At 45.2% G+C, this 26,795-nt stretch overlaps 1 protein-coding gene across 3 annotated transcripts in view; it reads right to left on the reverse strand.

Annotated features, from left to right (window-relative positions):
• The window catches only part of TESMIN (testis expressed metallothionein like protein), a 35,606-nt gene extending 10,426 nt beyond the window's left edge, over window positions 1-25,180 (reverse strand). Inside the window, exons 1-8 of one of the 3 annotated variants that reach the window (XM_039533674.1) lie at window positions 25,062-25,180; window positions 23,506-24,083; window positions 9,768-9,885; window positions 7,506-7,564; window positions 5,447-5,605; window positions 4,780-4,900; window positions 2,385-2,461; window positions 190-281 (exon numbers count right to left, since the gene is read on the reverse strand). In XM_039533674.1, the coding sequence (XP_039389608.1) occupies window positions 190-281; window positions 2,385-2,461; window positions 4,780-4,900; window positions 5,447-5,605; window positions 7,506-7,564; window positions 9,768-9,885; window positions 23,506-24,083; window positions 25,062-25,104 (1,247 nt within the window). In that variant the 5' untranslated portion in view covers window positions 25,105-25,180. The remainder of the gene's footprint in view (window positions 1-189; window positions 282-2,384; window positions 2,462-4,779; window positions 4,901-5,446; window positions 5,606-7,505; window positions 7,565-9,767; window positions 9,886-23,505; window positions 24,084-25,061) is intronic. The other 2 variants (XM_039533675.1, XM_039533676.1) reach the window with 2 other exon arrangements.
• Between the last annotated feature and the right edge of the window lie 1,615 nt (window positions 25,181-26,795).

Consider the following 26,795-nt stretch of genomic DNA (forward strand, 5'->3'; position numbering starts at 1 on the left):
TCCACTGCATGCATCTGATGAAGTGGGTTTTAGCCCACGAAAGCTTATGCCCAAATAAATTTGTTAGTCTCTAGGGTGCCACAAGTACTCCTTGTTCTTTTTGCTGATATAGACTAACATGGCTACCACTCTGAAACAAAATAGCTTGACACTGAAATTAGTAGAAAATTAAAGGTCTTGTTTTCTTACCCAACTAAAGCCATTTTTGTTGGCCCTTGAAGATTTACTTCTGATTGGAATGTGGCACTGCTAGCTACTGATTGTAAAGATCCATTCTCAAGCTGTTCAAAATAATAAGCAAAAATTCTGTGCTAAGTTTTAATAAAGACAAATCATGTCTGTGACTATGAGAATGAGACAGAGAACAGTCGACTGGTTTAATCAGGCAAAAGTTACTAAGCATAGATCTTGGGAAAATATGTGATCACATTCTTTAGAAAGGTTCGATATGCCAGGACTCTTGTCCTCATTATTACAGAGAAATAGCAATAAGTTTCATTTATGCTGTTCAGCACTGGCACAATATTTTCATGCTGCTGTCTAGTCTGGGTCCAATCTCTTTTTAATTCCGGCAGTCAGTAGCCGCCTGGCCACTGTCACTGACGTTTTCCATTGAATTTAAATGTAATAAACTCTTTGACTGGCCCCAAAGCATGTGAAATTTAAAAAGAGAAACAATGGTTAGAACCTTTTTGGAGAGGATCAGGAAAGAAAGGGTGGGGCTATGTTGGGAGGTTATACAGATGGAAGGAGAAAACAGGGAACTGTTGGGAAGAAGAGGGTGGGAAGGAATGTAGAAATAGAGGATACAAAAAGATATGGAAAACAAAACTGCAAATTTTTTTACACCACATTTCCAACGTGTCTCACCCCTGACCTGCAGACACCGTCTTTATGGATAAGAGAAGACTTCAGGCACCTTGCTCCATTCAGTGCCTAGGGTTTCTCTTCTCTCTCTTTTGATATAGACACTTATCCACTAGGAATTTGCCTGAGCCACAAATTCATCTGACACATTTCATTCAAATTAATATCATTCAAATCATATGTCATCAAGTAATAACTCCCAGTTACTATTGATTTGAACTCTATTTGTACTGACAGACTAGAAATCCAGGGCTTTCTATCTTCTTATTAGGCTTCTGTCCCATTGTTTTATTTAAACTAACACACTGTTCTAACAACTACCACAGTGATAATAAATAAATAACAAGCATAACAACCTGAATACTTATAAAGCGTAATAGCAATGAACATTTTTTTAAGTCCTAACGAGGGTGAGTAGAGGAGAGGGAAATGCTACTGAAGTACAACAGAGGATGCTTGACAGAGTGCTTACAATGGCAGAAAAAATTAATACCCAGCATATGTATTATACATTGGGTTGTGATTGCTCCACTTCAAAATTTGACATTTTAAACAAACACTCACACACGCACACAGAAGGCAAAATTTAATTTATTTTAATTCATTTTTTTATATTATATTATATATAATCATTTCTTCCACAATCCCCCAAGGTGCTGACCACCTTCAACTCTGACAGATTCGAATGGGAGTTGAAGGGTAATTGGCACCTTACAAGTGTGAATTTTCAGACTGCTATTCTTAGTTCATGTTCTCTCTTCAAAGCTTCTGGATGAAGAGTTTCTGCCTTTCCAGGCAAAAATCAGGAAGTTGTGATTTTTCATTTACAAACAGAAACAAGTCTCTAATGCCTTGTCTGTATGGTGCCACAGACTGGACTACAGGTGTGTGATTTGTAGAGCACACTAAACAGTTGCTCTCCGACTACCCTGTGTAAACTCTGCTGACATGAACTAAAAGGTACCTAGTTCACATTGATGTAGTCCTGTTTCAGACAGGACTATGTTAACTCAGAGAAGATAACTTTTAGATCATGAAAGCCAGAAGGGTCGTCACAGAGCAGTTAGAGTGGAACACTTCAAAAAGCTCATCACACACCGATAGTCTAGATTGTGGCACTGTGTAGACAACACCTGAAACAGTTTCCAATCATAACAGCTCATATATGAACACCAAATTCAAGATCTTGATACTGTAATAATTACATTCTTGCTAAAAGGTATGTTCTTAACATTGGGTTCACCTTCATTCTTCCAAAAATGAAATTGAAATCACAGGCCTCAATATATCTAAGATTATTGTACACTGGATGCAGACCTAGCCAAGCGTTATACAATAACATGTACATAACAGCTAGATATTCTGATTTAAAGGGTCTTTACAGAATGTACAATGTGTTGGTTACTTCCCTAAGTCGAATGAATATCCCATTTTATGAATAAATGAGAAGCCTTAAGAAAAGAAATGACAGTATATTTACTTTCTTCTTCTTCTTCTTTTTTTAAAGGCTTCCTCACCTGTTGTTCATTGAGATCCACTTTACCTGGAATTGGCAAAAATTGTCCCAGCAGAGTTGTCATAGGGTTAGGCACATCTGATAAGAAAATGTTTATATGAAGTTAATTGGATTGCTCATAGGTAATAAAGTTAAGCACATGCATAAGTGTTTTCAGGATCAAAGCCTAAACTTGTGGGAACAGGTGTGCCATTTAGCATCTTTAAGCCTTTTATTTAAAAAAAAAAAAGACATTTACTGAGTTTATCTTTCAACTCCACTTCTTTGTCATAGATTAGCTTGGAATCAAACCCATGCTTCCCCCACAATAAATACTGTTAATGGAGGGCCCAGAAGAGGGATAGCTCAGTGGTTTGAGCATTAGCCTACTAAACCCAGGGTTGTGAGTTCAATCCTTGAGGAGGCCACTTAGGAATCTGGGGCAAAAATTGGTCCTGCTAGTGAAGGCAGGGGGCTGGACTCAATGACCTTTCAAGGTCCCTTCCAGTTCTAGGAGATTGGTATATTACCTTTTAAGAGATCTCTCCAGAAACATTTATTTTAAATTTGCAAAAGGGTTGCATTTTGGAATTAAATACTAAACAATTGTACACAGCCACCAAAGGCCATCACCAGTTTGTCAACAAGTTGACCATTGGAGGCCTTTACTCTTTGACCTTAAATGCATCAGAGTATGTTTAAAAATACACCAAATGCTAATTTTATAGCCTAAAATACCTTTACGAATAAGTAACGGACAGAAACTTTCATTGTATTTATTTCAGATTCTTATTTTACAACTTTGAAAGTCAAAAGAATGCACTTGGAGCAGAAGTATTTGCCTACAAACAAGAAATTACTGCTAGAAAAATAAGGAGGAGGCCATAGCCCTGGGTGGGGGGGTTCTTTACATAGGTCTTGATTCAGCAATTCACTCAAGCACATGCTTAACTTGAAGTATGTGAACAGTCCCACTCACTTTAATTCATATTAATCCTCCACACCAGTTTGGGGGAAAAAAAAGGATTAGGTTCTATGAGATTGACAAGATGAATCTTGCTATCTGAAATTAATTTATAGATGCCTTCTTGCAGATGTTGTAGGAAAAAATGGAGCTCAGAAAAAAGCTCAAATTGGAAACTTTTGGGGTCCATCACCCTGGAACTTTAATGGAATTAATTTCTGGTTCTTCTAATACTGGGCCTCCAATGCCCTCTGTTCTATACTATGAAGTTGAGTAAAATGGAAGAAAGTCTGGTCAAATGGGAGATAAAGACATATGGTAGTTCTCTGATATGGTTTCACTCTCCTCTCCTCTGGAGATATTGTGACTGTAATAGAATTTGGAATTTTAATATAAATATTTTCCTCATTTTGGATCTTTAAGATTTATCCTTGTAAAGGCTTTGTTTGGTTTTTTTACACTATATCAAATATGTTGGGCATCTGCAGAATCTACTGAAGTCAATCAGGGTTAGAAATGCTCTGCACCTTGTGAAATTGAGCCTGTTAGTCATGTTTTTACAGTGCCTAACATAATGAGACCCTGATCTCAGATTGGTGCCCATTGGCACTACTGCAATACAAACAACAGATAATAATAAAAACAACATGGAAGGAGACAATGGTAAGATGACTCTTAAGAAAGTCATGCTGCTGGAGGAAAGAGAAGCTTACTAAAATGTTACCATTAAACTACATGTACATACAGCATTGCTGTTGTAGATGAAAATGTACTAAATCACTAAAAATCTTAATGCTAAATCCATGCCCCTTCAGCTGCTTTTTATTTTTGGAGAAAGAGTAACATTTGGTGGCAAGTTTGAGTAAATGCAAGTGGGTGCCATCCTTGAGAATGCACGTGTCTTGGACAAACTGCTTCCTACTGAATGTAATCTGCTTATTAACATCATATGACCAACTCACTAATTTCAGCACATCTGTTGTAGCAATATTGTGGTCTTTTTGTGAAGTACCTAGCAGACACCGTAAAATAATAAATAGTAATTGGCGGTAGCCACATTAGTCCTGGCTTATCTCCAGGGGCGGCTCCAGGCCCCAGCATGCCAAGCGCGTGCTTGGGGTGGCATGCCGCGGGGGGCGCTCTGCCGGTCGCTGGGAGGGCGGCAGGCGGCTCCGGTGGACCTCCCGCAGGCGTGCCTGCGGAGGATCCGCTGGTCCCGCGGCTTCAGTGGAGCATCCGCAGGCACGTCTGCGGGAGGTCCACCGGAGCCGCGGGACCGGCAACTAGCAGAGTGCCCCCCGCGGCGTGCCGCCGTGCTTGGGGCGGCGAAATGGCTAGAGCCGCCCCTGGTCATCTCAGCACCAACGTTGCTTAGAAACACAAACACATAGATACACATTGATTTGTGGCATAATGTCTGACACGTTATTTTACATTTTCATTTTCTTTGTACCTGACTGAAGATAATTATCTTGGTTTTGATACTGGGGAACCAGATGAACTGTTTTCAGTTCTCTTGTGCCAGAACTGTTTATACAGAGTATTTGAGTGCCTCCTTTCAACTGGCAGATCACCTGAAATACACCATCAATGATTAGTTTTCATCTAAGGATAGTCATTCTAGGAACATAGATACAAAGGTTGTTATAAGAATACCTAGCTGTATGATTGCAGAGTGCCATTGAACAGCTATGCTGCTGCTCCTCATCTCAGGTGAGAAGGATTCATAGCTTTCTAGACTCCCCAATCATGGAACTCTCCAGGACACATTCCAATTACTAGTGCTGTGTTCTGTGTTTAGGATTTGGCTCTCAAGACAGAAATATGGCTCTGCAATGGTGTTTCATTTTGTTCACTCAACTATAACTATAGAGCAAGCATCTTTTTTTGGTTGTAGCCAACTCCACCGCTTGCTTTGTTTCTAATGTTATATAGTAAATATAGACAAAATATAGTATAATTAAATATAAGCTCCTAGATCATTACTTGTCTGTATAGCACAGGCATAGTGGTGCCCTGACTGGGACCTCTAGACTACTATAATACAAATAAATAAGCAAACAAATACATATAATTTCCTTCAATGTGTACTGTTGCTGTCAGTTTCAGGCAGTAATTACCACTGGACTGGAATCTTTTCTGTGTGAACAGCTGGGGTCCTCCATTATATTTTGTGCAGTTAGTAACTTGCAGCTGGTTTCTCCTGCATTTGAAATCTGAAAAACTGCTTCCTTTTGGTTATTAGCCATATTACTAACAATTGCCTCTTTTACCTCCGCCTGAAAAAATAAATAGTTTCACATCTCAAAAGGAATACTTTAAATGCTACCCTAAATTGCAGTGCCAATAGGACAGGAGATGAAAATTTATAGCTGCATAAACAATACATTTTGAAGGAAAAACTGTATTCAAACCTAATTTGGGGAATAGCTAGTTCTAACTGTCACATCTTAGGCAGAATGATTTTCATTTAATATTCAAATGAAAATACTTCTAAAGAATAACAATGGGTAATGCACAAAGACATATTCTATAGTAACAAAGACGTTCCCTCCCTTCCTATACTGGCAATCATCAACTCAGTTCCATGGTGCCCTGAAGAAGCTAAGAAACTGCTTTAGCAAGTAATGTGAAACACATGAATTAGTCATAAAATACACAACTTGAGCTCTATGGGCCCAAGGGATTTAATTTAATTAACAACTGAGCAATGACATCAGGACTGGGACCTAACAGTTTAAGCAGCATTCCCATACTATGACATTTTTCTCAGGGGTCAGTGACTAAACGTTGGTGGTACTCTTCTTCAAATGGGAATTGCTGCACTTTTACTCATTGGCAACACTATCCACCATAAAGCATTTGTCAAGCTGGTACATGGAAGAACTGTAGTACCCACTGCATAATGATCAAACCTCTGAATAAATCCATGATTCATTTAAGCACACACTAAAGCACTCACCAGGAACCCCAGCACACCTTGTCCATGACAGTGTTCTAGAGATGTCTAGCAAAAAGTTCTCCAACCTGGAATTTCTTTGTTTTTATGGTTTGTCTTTTATAAACCTAGGAAATTATATTTAAAAAACCCAAACACAGTAAGAGAATGTTAGGGTTGCAAAGTGAAGCACTCCAACAGTAGGAATTGCCAGTGTTATAGTTGTACCTCAGCCTTAACTCTGCCCCTTTGTATGCATGCAACATAATACAGGCTCAGATGCTAAGTGACAGCTGAGGGGTTTTTGGCACAGCTCATGATGGGATATGTGCAAAGGTAGCCATAAGCTACTTTTGTATTCTCTGACTGTACAGGGACGACTGGCCACAGTCCATGGGACTGTCTTAGGCAGAGGGGTAGCATAGAAGCTACTACACCATCCAAGATCCCCCTGGGCTGGGGAAATCCTTTGGTGGGTAGGCAAGGCAGCTATAGTGCATTACATTATCAAATAAAATGCATCTGCAGGACTAGTGTCTCTTTTGGGCCCTAATTTAGCAAAGTACTTATGCATGTGCACAGCCTCACTGGGTACGTCCATGTTGCCTGCAGATTGCCCACAGAAACAAGTCTCCCAGCCCAGGATGAGACACTTGGGGAATTGGGGCTTGTGCTAGTGATCTAAAAGAACTGTGCAGACAGTGTTTTGAAGTTAAGGCTTGGGTTGGAACTCAGGCTCTGAAGCCTACCCACTTCCCTAGGCTTCAGAGCCCGAGCTCCAGACTGAACCATGATATCTACACAGCCTACTTTCAGCGCGGTAGTGCAAGCTCCACTAACCTGAGTCTGTCAACCCAGACATACCCATTCTCTTCAATGACAGCCGCTGGTCCTCAGCACTTTTGAAAATCAGCCACTTACTTAGGTGCCTAGCAGCCTGATCCAGAACCCACTGAAGTAAATCAGAGTCTTTCCATTGACTTCAGTGGGTTTTAGGTTAGCCCCTAAATGAGGATTTAGGAGCCTAACTTTACAGCCAAGATTTTCATAAATGGATGTCTAATGTTCTCTTTTTTCTTTTGTATGTGGAATATGTAGGACTGTATTTGAAAAAACATTTTACCCTTTGGCAGTTTATGTGATTCCCGTTTTCAATTTCTACAATATTTTGCCTGCAAGATCAAAAACAAAGAACAAAAACTTTCAGAAAAATAACAATAACATCCTAAATTCATACTTACAAGTTCATCACAGACAGGAGCACTAGTCTGAGGTAAAGTGCTGGTATCACTGCAAGGTTCTGTCACACAAAATGGAAGGTTTTTTTTAACAAACAATGACAATGGCAAACATTAGATCTTTTATACTATAGGTCTGAGGAAAAAAGTATGGACATCACAGGATTGCGTAGGACACTGACAAAAATTTAAACAAGCACTCTGAAAGTGCAGCTAGGCTTGCATAAAAATATTGAATATTCTTCGCTAACAGACTTCCTGTCAGGAATGTTGGGAAATAAGACCCCAGTATTGAGCCAGCTTGATATTTCTCAAAACAGCTGGGAAAAATTATACATTTTTCAGTGATGTTATATTAATAAAGGCTAATGAATGTGCACCTTGCCACTGGAGGGATTCTAATACCCGATCACATGACAAATGGCTATGAGATACCTCATATATTAAAAGAAACAACTGGAGAACATGCTTTGTGGTCTGGCATCTATATGAGGGCAGCTTTGTCTTTTTGACACTGGCTCATGCTAGGACTGATGCAGAGCAGCACAATCGCAGCGGGAGCTCCAAAAGGCAACATTCTTCAAGGATGCACAATTCCTCCAAGAGGTTCCAGGCATGCATACTGTAGGGAGCACACCCCCGGTGTCACTGCTTAGGAAGATGCAGCATGATCACTTCTGCGTATCTGTCCAGCTCTGTATATCTGGCTTTAATCCTGTCTCTTCCCTCTCCCCTTTGGGATGGCTAGTAAGCAAGGAATACTGTTGCGCACAGGGAGTGCAACTGTGCATGGCTCCTATGCAATGGTGTAAGGCTCCTTTTGCCCACCCCACCCCGTCTCCTTCCCTTGTACACCTGTGTATGGACAGGGCACAAAGTGGTCATTACTGAGTCCATGAGAAGAGAGCTTACTCCTACCTACTTGAACCTGAGCAATATATTTTCAAAGGACCAGGGAGAAAACGACCCTTTAATTGAACTTTATATCTTAACTTTTCAAGATAACCAGTGAGCTACGATAATTTTTTCAAACACATACTCTATCAAACTTCTTCAGCTTCCTTATGGACATCAAAGTAAAAAGAGGTACATGGATAGAAACAATACTGCCTAGAAATTAAAAACAATTTCCTTTCAACCTCCATGATGTAAAGCCCACATTATCACACAGCAAGATCAAAGGTCACAAAGCTAACGTGCAATCAGAAATCAGAGCACTGGGGAACAATTCAGAGGATTGGTGATGGTATATCATACTTCTTACCTTTCAGTAACTGGTTCAAATTTGGGCCCTTGTGAGTAATGACCAAAAATCATTCCCATTTAATAGTTGTTCAGTGGCTTATGTCAAATGAGCTTGTGATTGCAATCTTGTTTCTAATGTGTAAGCATCCACATTACAAATCCCCAATTACAAGTGGCACTCATTGCTGGCAAACTCAGCAGAGAGGTCAAGATGTAAAATAATCTGAAGACTGATAATCTCCCTCTCCCTAACTAGAGCAGCAGCTCCTCCTAAATTGGGGCTGAGGCACACTGGTAGGGGAATGTGGAGAAGCTTGCACTGCTGTAACCGCTGCATGGATAAGGTTAAGATTTTGTCATGCTTATTTTTAGTAAAAGTCAAGGACAGGTCATGGGCAATAAACAAAAATTTGTGGAAACTGTGACCCATCTGTGACTTTTGCTGCTGCGGCTCCATGGTTTCCCCTACCACCATGGTGGCTAGGAGCTGTGGGGTTCCCTCTCTGCCTGTGGCAGCTGGAAGCTGCAGGGGGGGCTCCCCTCCAACCACGGCGGCTGGGAGCTGAAGGGTGTCCATATTTCCCAAAGAGAAAACTGGACACCCTTAGCTGCTTGCCAAAGGCGCTCCCTACCTACCCCCCCCCACACGAGGCTGGAACCCTGAGGGCCCTCTCAGGAGGCTGTTGCCTGTCACTGGAACCTTGCAGGGGGCTCCTGGGGCTGAGGCAGAGAATGTCATGGAGGTCTCTGGAAATCACGGACCTCCATGACATAAACATAGCCTTAAGCATGATAAATAGAAGACTTCCATCTCCAATCTCATCACACTTTAATGAGTGCTAACAAAAAATTCACTTAGAGGAGAAAAACAAACTAGAAATCTGAACAGTCATGCACACACAGGCACAAAGAGAATCGTCTATATACAGGGACAATCATTTATACTGTCAGTTGTAGATGGGAGAAGACCAAATTAAAAAAAAATCAAACTCACAGTAGGGGACTTCTCCAAACACTTACCATCGGAGCTACCTGGCAAGGCTTGTGACTGTACACAACTATTAAGCATTCCTTTGAATTGGTCATAACAAATACAATTATTCCCACCAGTAACTGGATCTAGTAGTGGTTTGAATACCTAGAGAAAGAAAATATGTTTTCTTTCATTCATTTCTTTAACTTCAACACATTTATAGAAAAATTTAACTATTTGATTTAAATTGTGAAAAATCATTGCCATTTAGTTCAAAGTTTAAGAGAAGGTTGCTCAGCTTGTGCAGTAACTGAGGTTCTTTGAGATGTGTGTTCCTGTGGGTGCTCCACTTCAGGTGTCGGTGTGTCCCGGTGCCATTGATGGGAGATTTTCAGTAACAGTGTCTGGTTGGGGTGTGTGTTCGCAGTAGCAGTTGTGCAGTGCCGCTGATGCCTCATCTAGCATCCTCACGTCCCGACCCCTTCAGTTCCTTCTCTACTGTGGAGTGTTTAGCTCATACTCCAAATTAGAGGGGAGGAGGGTGGGTAGTGGAGCACCCACAGAGAGACACACATCTCAAAGAACCTAGGTTATTGCACAAGGTGAAAAGTGACAAAGAGTCCTGTGGCACCTTTTAGACTAACAGACGTATTAGAGTATAAGCTTTCGTGGGTGAATACCCACTTTGTCAGATGAATGTGCACAAGGTGAGTAACCTTCTCTTCTTCTTTGAGTGCTGTCCCTGTGGGTGCTCCACTTCAGGTGAATGTAGAGCAGTGCCCTCATGAGGATGGAAAGGACTTTGGAGTTCAGTTTGGTGCTGAGGCTAGTACAGTGAGGCCTAGTCTTGTGTCTGAGCTTGAACTGAGAGTAATTGCGTAGTGATTTGTGAATGTGTGTTAAGAGGCCCGGGTGGCCGCCCTGCAGATGTCTAGAATGGGCACATTGTTAGGAATGCTTTGGATGTAGATAAAGCTCTTCTTGAGTGGGTTCTGTGCCTGGAGGGGCTTCAGTGTTGTGCAGTGAATAAGCACATATGGATACAGCCAGGGCCGGCTCCAGACCCCAGCGCGCTAAGCGCGCGCTTGGGGCAGCATTTTGCCGGCAGGCAGCTCCGGCGGACCTTCCGCAGTCATGCCTGCGGGAGGTCCACCGGAGCCGCGGGAGCAGCGGACCTCCCGCAGGCATGACTGCGGAGGGTTCGCTGGTCCCGCGGCTCCGGTGGACCTCCCGCAGGCATGACTGCGGAAGGTCTGCCGGAGCCGCCTGCCGCCCTCCCAGCGCAGGCGGCTCTGGTGGACCTGCGGAGGGTCGGCTGGTCCTGCGGCTCCGGTGGAGCATCTGCAGGCACGTCTGCAAGAGGTCCCCCGGAGCCGCGGGACCGGCAGCGCGCCCCCTGCAGCATGCCGCCGTGCTTGGGGCGGCAAAATTCCTAGAGCCGCCCCTGGAAACAGCTGCCTATGCATTTTGATAATCTTTGCGTAGATATGGCAGAGCCCTCTGATCATTCTGTTGTTGATACAAAAAGTGAAAAGTCAAGGTGATTTTTTGGAAGAGCTTTGTTCCAAATAGATAAAATGCTAAGCGCGTGTCCAATGTGTGCAGGACCGCCTCTTGAGTGTTAGTGTGTGGTTTTGTATGAAATTTAGTTAAGTGAATCAGTTGGTTCAGATGGAACTAGGATGATATTTTGGGCATAAACTTAGGATGTGTTCTAAGTGTCACTTTATCCTTGAAGAATATTGTATATTGCGGGTGAGCCATGAGAGCCCCTATTTCACTGACTTTTCACACTGATATAATGGTGACCAGGAATGCCACTTTCATAGATAAGTGAAGTAATGAGCATGCGGCTAAGGGTTCGAATGGGGCTCTGGTTAGACTTCTGAGCACCAGATTTAAGTCCCATACTGGCATGGGTTCTCAGATATCTAGGTACATGTTCTGTATGCCTGTAAGAAACTGCTTAGTAATCAGGTGAGCAAATATTGAAGTCCTGTCTACCTGTTGATGGAAGGCCATGATGGCGGCAAGATGAACTCTATGTGAGCTCATAGCAAGCCCTGAGTTCTTTAGGGATAATAAATATTGTAGGATTAGTGGAAGTGGTGCCTTGCTTGCAGATATTTGTTTATTCTGGCACCATAGGAAGAATCTTTTCCATTTCTAGAGGTAAGTAGTACGCGTGTTGTGATTCCTGCTGTTTATTAACACTTGTTTTACATGTTCTGAGCAGGTTAGTTCGTCATGGTGGAGCCATGAAGGAGCCATGCCTTCAGGTGAAGTTTCTCTGGGTCTGTATGGAGGACTTGACTATCGTCCTGAGAGAGAAAAGATTCCATAGGCCAGGGAGAGTGAACAGTGTGCAGATCATCATGGGTGTCAGGTAAGGGAACCATGTCTGTCTGGGCCATGTAGGTACTATGAGTATTATCTTGGTCCTGTTGGTTTGTATTTTGTGTATTACTCTGGAGATCAGAGGTATTGGTGGGAATGTGTGCAGGAGGGGAGCGTTCCATTTGATAAGAAAAGCGTCCCCTAGGGATCGCGCCCCTAGCCCTGCTCATGAGCAAAACTTTGGGCATTTCTTGTTTACTGATGTCGCGAACAGGTCTATGTGTGGGGATCCCCATATGTAAAATATGTGTTGTGTTATTTTGTCATTCAGTTCCCATTTGTGCTCTTGGGAAAACTGTCTGCTTAATGTGTCCGCCATCATGTTCAGTCGACCTGGGAGATATGCTGTTGTAACAGTGATGTTGTGTTTTATGCACCAGTTCCATAGTTTTAAGGCCTCTGTGCATAAGGAGTGGGAACATGCTCACCTCTGTTGATTTATATAGAACACACACACAATGTTGTGCATCAGGATCCTTATTATTTTGCCTCATATAAGAGGGCGGAAATGAAGGCTTGTGTTGTGGAACGTGCATAATTCAAGCAGGGTTGATATGTAAATGTGTTTCAGTGGGGGACCACTTGCCTTGGATTGTATGTTGGTTTAGGTGAGCTCCCCATGTGATCAGTGAAGCATCTGTTGTGATTTGTACGGATGGTGGATCCTGTTGAAATGGGATGCCTGAGCAAACATTTATTGGGTTTGTCCACTATCGTAGTGAATGTAGAACCTCTGAGGTTGGTGTAAGTTTTTTGTTTAGGCTGTGATTTCATGGAATATATACCGAGCTCAGCCATCCTTGAAGCAGAACATGTAGAGTCTGGCGTGTTTAACAACGAAAGTGGTAGCTGCCATATGTCCCAAGAGTTGGGGGCAGGTGTGTGCAGACACCCATGGGCTGTCTGAGACCACTGATATGAGGGAGGTCATTGCTGTGAATAGGGGTATTGGAGTGATGCTTTAGCCTCCACTGAGTCCAGGTGCGCTCCTATGAAGTCCAATTATTGTACTGGAGTTAGGATAGATTTCTTTTCACTGATTTGTAGCACTAGGGAGTGAAAAAGAGAGATGCTTTGTCGAGTAATGCATAATGTTTCTGTCAGGGTAGGGCCTTTTAGCAGGCAATCATCTAAGTATGGGAATATCAATATTCCCTGTCTGCACAAATAAGCAGCTACCACCACTAGGGTTTTGGTAAAGACACATGGAGCTGTCAACAGTCCGAATGTCAGTACTTTGTATTGGAAGTGATCTTGGCCCACTGTGAATCATAGGAATCATCTTTGAGTGGGATAGATGGTAATGTGAAAATACGCATCTTGCAGGTCCAAGGTTTAGAACCAGTCACCTTCTTCCAGCGCAGGGATGATAGAGTTTAGTGTGACCATTTTGAATCTGTGGGTACGGACAAATTTGTTGAGTTTTCTGAGTTCTAGTATGAATTGCCAACGTCCGTTTTTCTTTTTAGAGTCAGGAATTAATGGAAATAAAATCCCTGCCCTCTGTGCAGTGTTGGAACTTGTTCCATGGCCCCTAGTTGAAGAAGGTGATGTACTTCTTGTCTCAATAGGTGCTTGTGAGAAGGGTCCCTGAAGAGGAACGGGGAAGAGGGGGCGGGTAGGTGGGATGGAGGTAAAGGGGATGGTATAACCTGTTCAAATGATCTCTAAACCCCAATGATCCATGGTGACAGAGGCCCACGGATGATAAAATGGTCGAAGCCAATGACCACTGTTTTGGATTGTTTATTCCATTGGCGTTAATGGTTGGGGGAGGCTGGTCAGACCCTCGACCAATGTTTTAAAATTATGTCCTGTTTGGTGGTGGTTGGGACGTTGCAGCCTGAAATTGGGTAAGGCAATATCTCTGTGGTCTGTATCTTTGTCTTTGATTGTCATGTGGTCTCTGCTGGCACTGAGACGTGCTGTCTCTGTTACGATTGTAAGGCTGGTATCTGCATCTCCTGTTAGGGTGTATGTAGATCTTGAGGGTCCTCAGTGTAGCCTTCATGGACTGGAGGACCTCATTCATTTTAGTGGAGAAGAGCTTGTCCCTGTCAAAGGGAAGGTCCTCTACCTTGGTCTGGAGTTCCCTTGGGATATCAGATGAGTGCAACCAGGATGCTCTGTGTTTGATGATAGCTGTCGCTGTTGTGCATGCCACTGTGTCCACCACGTTGAGGGATGTCTGGAGTGCTGTTCTAGCAATATGTTGTCCTTCACTGACAATGGCATGGAATTGGTCTCTTTTTTAACTCTGGAATTTCCTGGATGAAATCGTTCAGTTTTAGATAATTATCATGATCATAGTTGGCAACTAACAGTGTGTAATTGACTGTGTGGCATTCAAGAGTCGCAGAAAAGTAAACTTTTTGCCCCAAGAGGTCTAGTCTCTTCCAATACTTGTCTTGTGGTGTGGATTTGAATTGAGGATGTTTACCGCATCCACCACTAAGGAGTTAGGCTGTGGGTGTGAAAAAAGGAAGTCCACGACTTTATTTGGCACATAGTATTTCCTGTCCTGCTTATGGGTTGGGGGGGATGGTGGCAGGTGTTTGCCACACCGTTTCTAAAGGTTCCATCAGAGCGTCGTTTATGGGCAAAGCTATTTTTGTTGTGGATGAAGTGTGTAGGATCTTGAGGAGTTGGTGTTGCGTCTCTGGTACCTCCTCAAGAGGAATATTTTGGCTCTGTGCCACCTACTGGAATAACTTCTGAAAGTGTTTGAAATCATCTGTAGTAGTGGGAAACGGGGGCATAACTGCCTCATCAGCAGAAGAAGAGGAGTTGTGATCGGGGATGTTTCATTTTCTGTGATCTCATCCCTGTCTTCCTCCACCTCCTCTGTTACCTCAGAGGGCTCAGGTACCGATCTCATCACAGAGCATATGGGTTTCCTGTGGGAAGTGGGAGGTCTGTGAAATTGAGACCTGTAGGCTGCCCATGGGTCACTGAATGGGAAATGGAATGGGAGGGCACATCCATGGATTAGTGAGCCATGGGGGGGAGTTCCTGGTGCTCTGTTCCCTGGGTCTGTAATGAGGTTCCATGCCTGCTGGGGAGGAGTGTCCAGATGAGAAAACTGCTTCCTTCATGTTGTCCTCCTCATCACTCGAAAAATGTGGAGTATTGGGAGATTCTGGTTGGTCCAGTGCAATCGGTACAAGGAGTGCCGAGCAGTGGAGATCTGGGAACAGAGAACACTTCCATATCTAACAAGTGCATAACGGGGATTGGTACCACTGTATGCGGTGCTGTATCCTTCTGCGCTGCCGTCCTAGGTGGAAGTGAGCCCGGTGCCAACCCTTTGTGTGTAGCCTTCTTCAGTGCCGATGAGCTTGGTGCCAGAGGGGGAGCCATCACAGGTGGTTGAGGTTGTGGTACTGTGCCCTTTGTAGGGGTAGTTGGAGCTGTGGAGCAGGAGGTCACTTTGTGCCTGCTACTCAACTCCTTTCTCCTGCCGTCAGAGGTCATGGAGTGGACGGTATCGGAGGTGCCCAATGCATCAGTGGTGCTCATTCTGGAGGAGGTCGGCACCACGGGGTGGGGATCTCATTGGAGACCATTCTTTTTTAATAGTTCTTAGCTTGGTGGAGACATGATCCTTTTCCTCGATTTTGTAGAGGAGCTGGCACTTAGTCTGTCCATGGAGGATGCGCTGCGGAGTCCTTTGTTGCGGGTTGTCCAAGGCCCAATGTAGGAGTGAGGGATTTCTCCATTAGAATAAGTTTAAGATAAAGATCCCTATCTCTCATTGCTCTCGCTTTGAGATTGTTGCAGTGAGCGCACTTCTGCAGTACATGTGACTCACCTAAGCATAGAACATATAAGGAGTGGCCATCAGAAATTGGTATTGCGTCCTTACATGAAGTACATCTTTTAAATCCTGGGGAGCCAGGTATATTTATGAAAAAGGGGGATGAGAAAATTAAAAGTTTTTTTTTATGGCTATCTAACTAAGTTTAGCTAATGCTAACTTTAACTATATTAATTAAAATAACAAATTACTAATAAAAAAAGGTAATAACTATGTTATCTAACTTAACCTAATGTTTTTGAAAGTTTTTAGAGACACTGCTACCGGACTCTGTCTCAAACCGAGGATGGCTGAGAAGGAACTGCAGGGGTCAGGGTGTGTGCAAGCTAGATGAGGCACCAGTGGCGCCACGAGACTGCTACTGCACAGGTGCATCCTGACCAGACACTGCTACCAAAAATCACAGATTGACAGTGTGACAGGTTGGGTCACAGAAACTCCCTCAAGACTGTCACTAGATGTGCTGGGATACCACTGAGAACAAACCCCCCCCGCCAGAAGAGGCTTCCCTCCACTCCCATCTTGCTGAGCTAGACACACCAGTTGGCTCAAGCACAGAGCAAGAGGCTGGACTACACCCCCCTGCAGTTCACAGAAACTAAGATTTGCTTGGCCCAGGAGTTTCTCAGTTAACAGGAACTTTCCCAGCACTCAGTATTCAGTTTTTCTGGGAGCCTAAACCCCAAATAAATCTGTTTTACTCTGTATAAAGCTTATGTCCATGAATGATTCAGCTTTTTGCAGGTCGACGCCATTGTTTACATGTTAGTTTGAATGTTCCCAGGAAATCTCAGCTGTGGATTGGCGTCTCCCAAAGTCCATTGTCAGATAAGTGTTTCTTGATTGGGCACTTACTGAGACTACTCCTTTCCCAAGAAGCTGACCAAATGCTTCACTGAGGCTACTTAGAATCAAACACATTGAGATACAAGTACATAGCCAATAACTCATAATCAAAAACAGACAGACAGAATAATCATAACCAGCAAACTACAACATTTCCATAGACACACCTGACCTCCTCTGTACAAGACCTGGTGCCACCATAGGACCCTGGTTGCAACAATGATCTATACAGCCGCAGTTCATGTCAGTAGCATCACAGACGGGACACATCGACACCTGAAGTGGAGCACTCACAGGAACAGCACTCAAAGAAAAAGATTTAGTTATCCAAAAACTTGATTTACAATTACTTTGAAATTTAGGGGGGACATGGTGCACTGGTGCAATCGCTACTAGAATATTATGTCCAGTTGTGATGTCCAAGACCTCAAAAGGATACAGATTAAACTGGAGAGCCATCAACAGGACAGGAGAATGATTAAAGTATTGGAAAACATGGTTTACAGACGCAATGAGCTCAGTCTGTTAAGTTTAGTCAAAAGAAAAAAAAGGCTAAGGATGACCTGATCACAATCTATAAATACCTACATGGGGAACAGAATTTTGATATAGGGCTCTTCAGTCTACCAGACTGAACAAGATTCAATGGCAGGAAATGGAAGCTAGACAATTTAAAACTGGAAATAAGGTAAAAAAATTAAGTGAGTGTAATTAATCATTGGAACGTCTTACCAAGGGTTATGGTGAATTCTCCATCACTGACAATTTTAAATCAAGAAAGGATTTTTTCTAAAAGATATGCTCTAGTTCAAATATGAATTAATTCAAGGAAGTCCAGTGGCCTGTGTTATACAGGTCAGACTAGATGACTACAGTGGTCTCTTCTGGCCTCACAGTCTATGAGTCTATTATATTTATATGATCTAGAGATAGTCAGAGGGGTGTATAAGACTGTTTCAATCTATCTAGTACTAGTAGATACTAAAATAAAACCTTGTGAAAGAAAGCTGAACACACTACTACTGTTTTCTTATTCACGGACATATCTTTGTATTTTAAATACAGGGCACTTATAATTGCATCATCTGTAATACCTGATTTTTATTTACAAATTTAAAAGTTATGAACAGAAATTACAACAAACACAGACCACCTAATCTGGAACTTCACAATCAGGTGATTAATTTAAGCTAAACAATGGTCCCTTTGAATATGTATTAACTATTTATGATAAACAATCTGTTCCACATAACTTTGTTAGACACTACGGGCATGGCTACACTTGCAGATGTGGAGAGCTGTGAGTTAAACCAGCCCTCAGAGAGAGCAGTAGGGAAAGCGCTGCAGTATGTTCACACTGTCAGATGCAAGCGCACTGGCATGGCCACATTTGCAGCACTTGCAGCGGCATTGGGAGTGGTGCATTATGGGCAGCTATCCCACAAAGCACCTCTTTCCATTCTGGCGCTGTGGCTTGTGGGAAGGGCGTGGGAGTACGCGGGGCATTCTGGGTCCTGTCCCAACACCCCACGATGCATTGTTTTGCATCCCAGCAATCCCTGTGCTTCCGTCCACATTTGGTGCCATCTTTCAACGTTTTTTGTACTGCATGCTCTGTCTTCCCTTTTGGTCTGCGGGAACGGATCCTGAAGTGCTGAGGAATATGCTGATGGGTCTCGCCAGCACATAACATTTGGCAGTCGAGTTACTCCTTAAGCTACAAACTGACAGGGAGGAGTCCGAAGATGATGTCGACTCACATAATGCATATGACATGAGATTGCTTGTGGCATTCACGGACATGCTCACCACCGTGGAATGCTGTTTTTGAGCTTGGGAAACGAGCACTGAGTGGTGGGATCACATCATCATGCATGTCTGGGATGATATGCGGTGGCGGCAGAACTTTTGGATGAGAAAAGCCACTTTCATGGGACTGTGTGATGAGCTCATCCCCACCCTACGGCGCAAGGACACAAGATTGAGAACTGCCCTGCCGATGGAGAAGCAGATGGCTATTGCAATCTGGAAGCTGGCAACTCTAATCGGTCACTAATCAGTTTGGAATGGGAAAGTCGACCACTGGAATCGTGTTGATGCAAGTTTGCAGAGCCATTAATCGCATCCTGCTCAGAAGAACTGTGACTCTGGGTAACATGCATGACATTGTGACTGGCTTTGCACAAATGGGTTTCCCTAACTGCGGAGGGCAATAGATGGGATGCATATTCCAATTCTGGCACCAGCCCACCTAGCGTCCGAATACGTTAATTGGAAGGGGTATTTCTCTATGGTTCTCCAGGCACTTGTGGATCACTGTAGGCGTTTCATTGACATTAATGCAGGCTGGCCTGGAAAGGTGCATGACACACACACCTTTCAGAACACTGGCCTGTTCAGAAAACTGCAAGCTGGGACTTTCTTCCCATACCAGAAGATCACCGTAGGGGAAATTGAAATGCCCATTGTGATCCTTGGAGAACCTGCTTACCCTTTAATGCTGTGGCTCATGAAATCCTGCACAGGGAGCCTTGACAGAAGTAAGGAGCAGTTCAACAACAGGCTGACTTGGTGCAGAATGACTGTGGAATGTGCTTTTGGCCATTTAAAGGGCCACTGGCGCTGTCTGTATGGGAAGTTGGACCTGGCCGATGACAACATCCCCCACGATTATATCCACGTGCTGTACCCTCCATAATATTTGTGACGGGAAGGGTGAAAGATTCACTCAGGGATGGAACTCGGAGGTTCAACACCTGGAGGCTGAATTTGAACAGCCAGAGAGCAGGGCTATTAAAGGGGCCTAGCGCTGGTCTGCAAGGATTAGGGATACCTTGAGGGAGCAATTTGAGGCTGAAAGCCACCAGTAATGTTTGGTGCCCTGCACAGGAGTTAAGAGCGGTGGTTCCAATGTTAGTAGGAATCTGTGTTTGCTACACTGACTTGCAGTGCCTGTTGCTTTCCTGGGCTAAGGTTATCTTTTACTTAATGCAATAATGAAGAATGTTTTCAAAGCCAAAAAATCCATTTATTGAAAAGAAAATTTATTTATTGAAAAGAAACACAACTGCTTGGGAAACAGAAAGGGCAAGGGGGTGGGGTGAGGAACGGTTCAATCACAGATTTGCATATGTCTTATTATCATACTCAGCGTTCCTGTCTGGAGTGCTGTGCAATAAGTGCTGCACTTCAGGCTGGCTAAAATGCACGGTGATGGGGATTGAGTGCAGTGGGTAAGGGTCATAGTTTGCAAGGCTGGGTGGTGAAGCTACAAGTGTTGGAGGCAGCTGGTGGCGATAAGAACCCGGAGGTGGGGGAAAGTGGGTTGGAGGTGACATGGGGGCACAAGGGAAAGGGTTTGGGGACAAGGGATGCAGGTGGGTGTGGTAGAGCTCCACCTGCATTGCTACGAGTGCCCGTATTGAGTCCGCTTGGCGCTCCATAATGCTTAACAGCCGCTACATGCTTTGGTGACGGTGACTCACATGTTGCTGGCGGACCCTCCTTTCACTCTCCCACCACTCCTGCGCTTTTTGATTTTCATTAAGGGACTGCTGCATTACTTCATGCAGCATATCCTCTTTGTTTCTATGTGTCCACTTCCTAATTCTTTGGAGCATAGGCGCTGACTCCGTGGGTGCTCTGGGGCTGGAGCACCCACAGGTTAAAATTGGTAGGTGCCCCTGCCCAGCCTCCCCCCACCCCCAGCTCACCTTCGCCTCCACTTCCGCCTCCTCCCCTGAGCACACCGCGTGCCTGCTTTTTCCCCCTAGCTCCCAGCGCTTGCCAGAGGGAGAGGGGAGGAGGGAGAATGTGGTGCCTTTCAGGAAGTGGCGGGGCTGGGGCAGGGATTTGGGGAAGGGGTCCAATAGGGGCAGGGAGGGGGCGGAGTTGGGGCAGGGACTTTAGGGAAGGGGTTGAATGGGGGTGGGGAAGGAGTGGAGTTGGGGCGGAGGTGGTGCAAGCACCCACTGGTGCCAGGGAAAGTTGGCGCCTATGCTTTGGAGTCTTTCAGCCAGTGATAATAAGGACAGCTGAGATTTCAAGGTTGCATCTGTAAAGCCAAAATGCAATACTTAACAGAGCCAGCATTGTTCACACCGGACAGAGCAATGATTCGTCCATACTTAAAGACAAGCACAGTCTACACAATAGCAGAATTTGCCCATCCCAAGGCTAACACACATAACCCACAGGAGCCCCAAAATGGTGAGTAAGCACAGGGGTAAGGGGGATTGATTGTTTCATGGCCATACTGTCCTCTGGGGTTCTGTGCCTTGGGGAGAGCTAACAGCTGCAGGGGGCCCCTATACGGAACACTGTCCCCACATTTTCCACAGGAGTTCCTCCTGGAAGATATCTCGCTGCTGATGGTGACCTGGGAAGCAAGGGAGGGTCTTCTACTACAATGCAGTTTCCACTCTGGCCCATATGCAGCTTGCCTGTGTGCAGCAATGGTCCCCCCTCCCTTCATGGCACAGTGGCACGGGTATGTTAGCCTGACTGGGACAAGGAGCACAGTAGCTCTGCCAAGGAACCTGTGCAAACGCATTGTCCAGCTTCTGCACGAGACCTTTGAAGAGCTCACTGAGGCTGATTACCACGATGTGAGAGAGCACATCAACGCCCTATTCCGCATCTAGGCATGCATGCAGCCCTAACCCTCCTCGCTCCAAGAGCCTGCACCGAACAACTTCCTTCCCAAAATAAAAGCCACTTACCTGGCACCTCCTCTGGTGTTTGTCCTTCCCCAAGCACCAGCCGCTGCGACTGGCTACCTTCCTCCTGGCTTGAGAACAGCTCCTGGCTGCATGCATCTAGGGATGCTGGGCTGTCTTCCTCCTCCTCAGCACCCTCGCTCCCACTTTCCTCCTTTTGCCTTGTTGAACTGGGCTCTGAAGTGTCCATGGTGGTCCTAGGAGTGGATATGGGATCGCCCCCAAGTATTGTGTCCAGCTCTTTGTAGAAACAGCAGGTCACAGGGGCAGCACTGGAGTGGTGGTTTGCCTCATGGGCTTTGTGGTAGGCATTCTGCAGCTCCTTCACTTTAACCCTGCACCGTAATGCGTCCTGGTCATGGCCCCTTTCCATCATGTCCCTTGATATCTGCCCGAAGGTATCATAATTCCTACGGCTGGAGCACAGCTAGGACTGGACAGCTTCCCCCCCACAACACTGATGAAGTCCAGCACCTCGCTGTTGCTCCATTCTGCGGATCACCTGGCGTGCGGAGGCATGGTTTCCTGGAAAGATTCACTGAGACCACTCCATGCCTTGCTGAACAAACAGGAAGGAGATTTTCAAAATTCTGAGAGAATTTAAAGGGCGGGTCAGATGGTTGGTCACCTGAGGCAGGGCAGTAGAGTTCAAAGTGATGACCAGAGTGGCTAGAACAGGCATTGTGGGACACTTCTAGAGGCCAATCAGAGCGCATTAATAGACTAGAGCATCCACACTAGCCCCACGGCACTCCAGTTCGGGCGCAGCAAGCATTATGCTTCTCGTCGAGGTGGATTACCAGGAGCGCTCCAGCCATGGAGTCCGGGTGCTCTACGTGCTTTGCCAGTGTGGACGTGTCGTGAGTTAGGGTGCCCGGGGCTGCTTTAGTGTGCTCTAACTCGCAAGTGTAGCCATGCCCTACAAATCATGGTCTTAATAATGACAATGGATTTATGGCGTATTACAACAATCTGTAACCCACTAGCTTCTCTTTTTTGTCCTATGACTGCAGAGGTGCTAACGAGCCACTTCACCTTGAAAGGTCCCTTAGAAAGTGTGATAACTACTTATGCTAAACAATCTGTTCCACCTTGTATTTAGCTGTAACATTCTGAGTACTTTTCCCAGACTTGAAGAGCACTGCTTCCTTTAAAAGCTTGTCTCTTTCACCAACAGATGTTAGTCCAATAAAAGATATTACCTCACCCACCTTCTAATATCCTGGGACCAACACGGCTACAACACTGCAAACAACCATAGAAAAGGTTGGATATTTCACATATCTTGGCTGCACTGTAAGTACAACAGGTGGACCAAAGACATTAAAGAGAGAATAGTGAAAGCCAGACATGCCTTTGTAACTCTAAAGCCAACTGTAGAAACAGAAATCTTGGCCTCCAAAGTAACTTTGACTAGTTAACACCATTGTAGAGTCAGTTTTACTATATCGTACTGAAACTTGGAGACTTATTAAGACCTATCTAAACTCCAAATTTTCATAAACAGCTAGCAGCTTTAGACAAATCCTCAATATCAAGATAGCCAGAAAATAATCACTAAGGAAGAACTCTAGAGGAGAATGAAACAGAAACCAGTAGAACAGGAAATTACAGAAAAAAAAGGAAGATGGCTAGGACATACATGGAGGAAAGACCCAAATAGAATAACAAGATGGATGTTGGACTGAAACCTCTGGGGTAGGCAGCAACAAGACCAGGGATAACATGGAAATGCACAATATAAGCAGAATTGAAAGCTATCAAAATGACATGGTGAACCTAAGAATGCAGCAGGAGACTGGCAAAAATGGAAGGCAGTGGTGAAGGTCCTATGTTCCACATAGAAGAGAAGAATAAAAGAGACAAAGAAATTGTAGCTAATACAACGTATATAGTAATAACTTTAAAGCATCTTATGCTTTTTCTTCATATGGGAACTGTGCTTATTCACACACATAAATCAAGAGAAAGTTTATAAATGGCAATCTCTATTTTGTTGAATCTTACGGGTATCATTCTGACATTTTGATTGATTGTTCCTTCTGGAGGGCAGGTACTTAGTGACAAAACATTAGAATTTCTATGTTGCATCATTAAGGAAGACAGAAAATGGACATTGTATGAGTGTGACGGTGGATATATATGTTTAGGTTCTTCTGAAGGATTTAGGTCTTGTAGTTTCTGATAATTTCCAAGGATTTCATTATCATGATTGTCTTCTACAAGTGGCTGTATTTTGACCTTGAGTATTGTATTTTGACTTTCAATAGTAAGAGGGTATTTGAACTGATCCAGCAAAGTTTCTCCAACAGCCATAGTGCATAAATGTCTGTCTTGACTGGAGGGAAACCCTTCTTCACCAGGTTTATTAATTACTGTATTTTCAAAGTTAAGGTTTTCAGATCTAAATGGACTATTTTGTCTAAATATTTCAGTGATAAATCCATCTTCTGTACTTGAAATTCCACCAAGCAGTGTCTGATTTTCCATAGCCACAGTTGGAAACTCAGTTTGTTCATATCTGTTTTTCTCCTTGGGGATATTTAACTTTTCTAGATCAAAATTCTTCTTGGTAAGTCTTTCCTCTATAAAATAAATAGCATAATTTTAACAAAACAAACACACACAATTAAAGGTGAGCCCAAACCAAAGTCTAATTCCAAACAAACCCATGTTTGCAAAATTCATAACCAGAACTGAATATACAGCAGGAATTTTAGCAATTTTAAAAAAAATGCAAATCCAACACTTTATATTCTATTATAGCAACTGTTAGTCACATTAGTTCTATATAAATATTATTTATATTACAGTAGGGCCTAGAGTCCAGGGCAATATTGTGCTAGCCACTCTACAAATACATAACAAAGAGACATACCCTGAAGACTAATTTACTATTATTCTCAATACTCAAAGAGGGGTGGGATGGATTCTCATATTCAACCCCAAGGGAGATGGGAGTGTGGTGGGGAGACATAGGTACAATCCTCTAACCCCAGGGGACAGAAGATAGAAAACAGGGCAAGTGCAAAGACGGGTAGCAACAAGAGAAAAGGTTTTATTATTCCTGTTGTGCCTTGGAGCCGGAGTGATAGATTTGCATCCAGAATCTGCAGGGATCCGGGATGAGGTATGTGAAGGAACTAGTAGATTGTGGTTTCTAAACACTGCCTGTGTTATCATTTGCAGAAGAAGAAAGGGGAGATTGGGACCCCAATGGGATCATGAGCCTCAACCCTGTGTGTGTGTATGTATGACTGGATTTTGAGCCTGCCCCATATGAGCAGGACATGGGTTTGATCCCCAGTGGGGCACAAGGGAGGCTGGATTGTGACCCCCATCTCCCCCAGAGCACTGTGGGCTGTATTAGGGGCAGCTCTCCCATGTGTGGCTCACGATACTTCCTCTAGCTGCAGGGACCCCCTATCCCGGGATCACCCCCACCTCAGGGGGGCACCCAGTGGGACACCCTGCGCCGGGGCTGGAGAGCATCTCCCGCCCCGTGGGTGGGGCAACAGGGTGTGCTCACGCCGCCGGGGCGATCAGGCTGCAGCCTCCTTCACCTTCCCCTCGCCCTGCAGCGAGCTCCCGCCTTTCCGCCTCCATCCCCCTTCCGGCTCCGCGCTGGGTCTGGGAGGGGTCAGCGTGCGAGACCCGCCGCCGCGCGCCCTGGGAAGGACCGTTGGGGCCGAGGGAGAGGAAGGGGGCCGCGAGCGCCTGCGCGAGGGGAGGGGCTGGTGGAGTCACGTGGCGAGGGCCAAGGCGGAGCCCCAGCCCACTTCAGGCCTCGCGCGGGCTGGTGAAGGAGGGGCGCGTGCACGGGGAATGCCGCCGCGCGCAGAAGCAGGGCTGCGTTCTAGGGCAGTGTCCGAGTCCCTCCCCGGATCCCGCATGGCCACCCCCGCCCCAGCAGCGCGCGGGAGGACGGAGGGCAAGGGACTAGAGAGCGCGCTCTGCACCACGCCGCCTCCGGCCCAGCCTAGGCACGGCCATTTTGAGTGGGTCCGTCCGTTCCCCCCGTGGGGACAGTGCTCAGCAGCGTGGACTCATGCTTTGCGGGCACGGGGACTTCAGAATAATGGGGGAAGAGGTTGGGGTAAGGAAACAAAACTGGAGGCCTAAGGAGAAAACCACCAAGGTGTCTTTTGATGTCTCTGAGCTCTAATGCAAGGAGGGCTCGGCTGCTCAGGGCCCCGGCCGGAGTGTTTGATCTATCGCCTAGGGCCATGCTGCCCTCTAGTGCCCACATTTTTATCCTTACGACCGTATCATTACCCGACTGCCAAACGCTTCGCGTGAACTAGCGTTGTTGTGCCCGGCAGCCCGAGTCTTTTTTGGTGTTTAAAAATGAAGTTAAAACGAGCACCGAACCATAGCTGTAGGCACTGCTGCAGACGTTATAAATGTAGTGAAATGAACTCTCGCATTCACTCCTTCAAGCAATTCTATTCTAATAGACTAACAGCGTGTGGATTTAAATTCCAGGTCCGTGGAGGGTTACCACCTTTGAAATGCAAAAAAACCTGTCCTCACCCCTCCCCACAAGGCAAGCCCACAGTACCACCAACCTCCCGTCACAAGGCATCTCCCCCCCCCCCATAGCCACTTACCGTATCTATAGAGATAACAAAAATAAGATTAGTAATATATCTCCTCTCACTCTGACACAAACCTCTCACACTTGGGCATGCACTAGGGTTACCCACTTCCTAAACGTACAAAATTTAACACTCTTACCCTGCCTACTCCATCCTCCTCCTCCTCCGCTCACTTTCACCAGGCTGGGGCAGGGGTGCGGGAGGGGGTCAGGGCTCTGGCTAGGAGTGCAGGCTCTGGGGGTGGGGTAATGAGGGGTTCAAGATATGGGAGAGGGCTCTGGGCTGGGGCAGAGGGTTGGGGTGCAGGAGGGGGGGTTCAGGGTATGGGCTCTGGCTAGGCAGCGCTTACCTCAGGCAGCTCCTGGAAGTGGCCAGCATAGCTGGCTCTTAGGTGGAGAGTCCAGGGGGCTCAGTGTGCTATCCACACCTGCAGAAGCCACCCCCAGCCAATGGGAGCTGCGGAGCCAGCGCTCAGGGCAGGGACAGCACGCAGCGCCCCCATAACCACCCCTGTGCCTAAGAGCTGGACATGCCGACCACTTCCAGGAGCCATGTGGAGTCAGGGAGCCTGCCTTAGCCCTGTTGCACCGCCGACCAGATTTTTGTGGCCTGGAGCCGCCAGGGTCCATTTTTGACTGGGCATTCTGGTTGAAAACCAGATGCCTGGCAACCCTAACATACAGCTGCTGTATTTTCAAC

The sequence above is a fragment of the Mauremys reevesii genome, linkage group 4, assembly GCF_016161935.1.
Source record: "Mauremys reevesii isolate NIE-2019 linkage group 4, ASM1616193v1, whole genome shotgun sequence".
NCBI classification, from domain to species: Eukaryota; Metazoa; Chordata; order Testudines; family Geoemydidae; genus Mauremys; species Mauremys reevesii.